Source organism: Sapajus apella, unplaced genomic scaffold, assembly GCF_009761245.1.
Source record: "Sapajus apella isolate SASKATOON/1434 unplaced genomic scaffold, GSC_monkey_1.0 scaffold7055, whole genome shotgun sequence".
NCBI classification, from domain to species: Eukaryota; Metazoa; Chordata; class Mammalia; order Primates; family Cebidae; genus Sapajus; species Sapajus apella.
The window spans coordinates 1-3,445 of NW_022443979.1; the positions used below are offsets into that span (position 1 = coordinate 1).

A 3,445-nucleotide genomic window follows, 5' to 3' on the forward strand; every position below is an offset into this window, starting at 1 on the left:
GGATAACTCCATCCTTACTGTCTGCCACCCCCGGCTCCCTCCACATCGGCCCAGCACATTCCCCAGCTGTGGGCTTAGGGGTCGCAGGAATGAGCAGCCACTCCCCTGGCTCACACCGTGTTCTCTCCTTGTCCTGATCACACTGGTGATCTACCAGGGCTTCCAAAGACCCAGCCTGGCCAATGCCTTGTCACCCTGGTGGGGAGAAAAGGTGGGCAGCTGGTTTGTCCACCCTCTCCACCCTGCTTCTCTCTTTCTCAAACCGCCCGAGGCTCCCTTCTGCCTGCCACTTCTCTCCCCTCCCAGCACCCCACCCCATGTGCTCACTCAGTGCCTTGGGTGATGGGGATGGAGAGCTCCCCTCGTCACATCCCTGCATAGAGCACCCAGTTTCCTCTACTGGGTGTTCTCAGCCATCGCCTGTGCCTTTAAGAGCTGCCACCCTGTGTCAGGGACTTGACCTCAGCATCCTCAGCTGAGTTGGATTAAGGGACCATTTCATGCCTTTGTGAATTTCTTCTGGCTGCTGTCCCTTCCCCTACACAGAGACAGAGTAGCCCGTAGGCTGAACCACTTTACCAAAGACAGCCCAAGAGCTGGTCTAGCCTGGCAGCCTTTTCCCTCCGGTAGTAGAAGCTGCCCCTTTGATTGGGGGTTTGTGGTCAGAGAGTGGGCCCTTGGGGGTCTTGGACTATCACAGGAACTCTAGAAAGCCATGCAGAGCCTCGGGCCATGAAGGACTACTCAGATGTCATCCTCTATGTGGAGGCAACAGAGTCGAGCAAGGTAAGGGCCACATAGAATCGCGCTCCCAAGACCCAGCACCCCAGTGCTCACCGCTGCCCTCAGCCCTCAAGTCTCTCCCTTTCAGATCGAGTTCTGCAATCCTGCCTTCGAGCCTGAGTCTGGACCACCCTGCCCTCCCCCAGCCTTCCCAGAGGATGCCAGATACAGCGTCCCAGCTCCCTGGCACGGTAACCATCCCAGGGGGTAACATGGGGGAGGACAGAGAGGTCCAGGAGCGAAGGACAGCATGAGGAATGCCTAACAGAAGGGGCCCTCAAAATCCCACCTGCAGGTCGGCGCCCTCGAGGGCTGCAGCCAGACTGCCGCTTCTCCTGGCTCTGCGTGCTCCTGCTCGCTAGCTTGCTGCTCCTGCTGCTGGGGCTGCTGGTGGCCATCATCCTGGCCCGTAAGTACCCAGGGTCTGCTTGAAAGGAGGGCTTTGGAATACAACCCCATGAGCTGCTCTCCCAGCTTCCCAGGATCCTGCTCCTCTGAATGCCGCCGTCCATCTTCCCACCTTTAGAGCTGCAGGCTGCACCCCAATCCGGGACCTCCCATAGCACACTGCCTGCCGGAGGCCTTACCACCACCATCCCCACCATCACGAACTCCCAGGCAGCTGGGACCCCTAAAGGACAGCAGGAGGCAGGCGTGAGCCCCTCCCCACAGTCCAGTGAGTATTCAGGGCAGATCTTCTGGGAGAAGAGCCCAAGATGATGGGGTGGGAGTGAGGGGAGGGTGAGGAAGAGGCACCTTGGAGAATAAAGGACCTCTCTCCTTTTGACCTCTGAACTCTAACCTCCATCTCTGCAGCCTGTGGAGGCCTCCTCTCTGGCCCAAGGGGCTTCTTCAGCAGCCCTAACTACCCAGACCCTTACCCCCCCAACGCCCACTGCGTGTGGCATATCCAGGTAGCCACAGATCATGCAATCCAGCTCAAGATCGAAGCCCTCAGCATAGAAAGTGTGGCCTCTTGCCGTTTTGATCGCTTGGAAATCTCCCCTGAGCGTGAAAGCCCCCTCCTCAGGTATGTCTCTCTGTCCCCAGGACCGCCCACACTGTCCTGAACCACTATCTAAAGGGCTGAATTGGGGAGTGACAGTGGGAAGGGCTGACCCAGGAAGAAACTGAGAGACTGGACCTCTGGGCCCAGCTCTGCCACCACCTTGCTGTTTGCCATGAGGAAGATCACTTCCTCTCTCTGATCTGTTTCCTAACCTGTAACATGGAGCTCCTGCCTCTCTTCCCATGAGTAAATACTACAAGGATAAATGTGCAGGTGCTAGGAAGGTCAGAGCTCCCTGGGACATCAGAGGAGCCTTTTTGACTACATGGTCACCAGTTTGGGGATTGAGAAAATAGGACTGCAGGGCTGAGATGAGCTCCTCTCTGGCTGGCCCTGCTCTCAGAGCCCCCATCACCCCCAACCTGGCTTCTTGCAGGGTTTGTGGGAGGGTGCCTCCCCCCACGCTCAACACCAATGCCAGCCACCTCCAGGTGGCCTTCATCTCTGACAGCAGTGTGGAAGGATTTGGTTTCCATGCCTGGTACCAGGCTGTGGCCCCGGGGCATGGTGAGTGTGTTCCCACCATGGCCCCAGCTGCCTGTTGAGTGTCCACTTTCTTCCCCTCCACCCACTCCGAGCCCTGCCAAAGGGGAGGAGACTCTGGGCATCCCTGACTCCTGATGCCCACACCCAGGGAGCTGTGCCCATGATGAGTTCCACTGTGACCAGCTCATCTGCCTGCTGCCTGACTCAGTGTGTGATGGTTTTGCCAATTGCGCCGACAGCAGTGATGAAACCAATTGCAGTGCCAAGTTCTTGGGTACGGGGCAGGCATGGGGGGGTCCTCTCTTCAGGCATCTGATCTGGGTTCAAGCTGGGGCCTCCAGCTCTGGGTCAGCCTCAAACCAGGGCCTCCACCAGCATTTCCTGCTTGGTCATTCTTTGGCCCAGAACTTGTTTCCCGAGGGCTTGGCCAAAACTGGCTCTGTGATCACTGCTAGCGCTACTGGATGGAGGCACAGATCTAGCAAACTCATGAGCCCTTCCGCCTCTCTACAGGGTGTGGGGGGAATCTGACTGGGCTCCAGGGCACTTTCTCCACTCCTAGCTACCTGCAGCAGTACCCTCACCGGCAGGTAAGCACAGTGCTCCATGCAGAGGGGGAGGGGCACATGCGCCTGAGACCCCGAGTTAGTGTGATGGAAACAGCATGGTAGACATTACCTTGTACTTGGGAAGGTCAGAGATCAAGCAGACAGGAGACAGGGGAATATTATTGAGTGCCTACTGTGTACCCAGATGTTCCCATGCTGGGTTAACTCATCTCTGAAACCAGGTAAGTTAAAGGACCTTCCTCCCTTAAGAGCAACCAATGATGAAAGCGCCACCACACCCCCTCAAGCCTGCAGTGGGGAAGAAGCCTCTTCTGGAGCTCAGCCTGGGTGCCCAGGATGAGACAGGAGAAGGGGCCATGAATCGCTCCACCTGTGCCCTCCCCCAGCTCTGCACCTGGCATATCTCGGTGCCTGCCGGACACGGCATAGAGCTACAGTTCCACAACTTCAGCCTGGAGGCCCAGGATGAGTGCAAGTTTGACTACGTGGAGGTGTATGAGATCAGCAGCTCAGGGGCCTTCAGCCTCCTGGGCAGGTA

At 57.7% G+C, this 3,445-nt stretch overlaps 1 protein-coding gene across 1 annotated transcript; it reads left to right on the forward strand.

Moving 5' to 3' along the window:
• Positions 1-351: 351 nt before the first annotated feature.
• LOC116548108 (membrane frizzled-related protein-like) lies at positions 352-3,438 on the forward strand (the record flags this gene model as incomplete). The annotated part of the gene is made up of 9 exons (XM_032273744.1): positions 352-786; positions 872-974; positions 1,079-1,192; positions 1,310-1,459; positions 1,600-1,813; positions 2,229-2,359; positions 2,487-2,612; positions 2,852-2,928; positions 3,294-3,438. Coding segments are annotated over exons 1-9 (1,114 nt in total), but the record flags the coding sequence as incomplete, so codon positions are not given.
• Between the last annotated feature and the right edge of the window lie 7 nt (positions 3,439-3,445).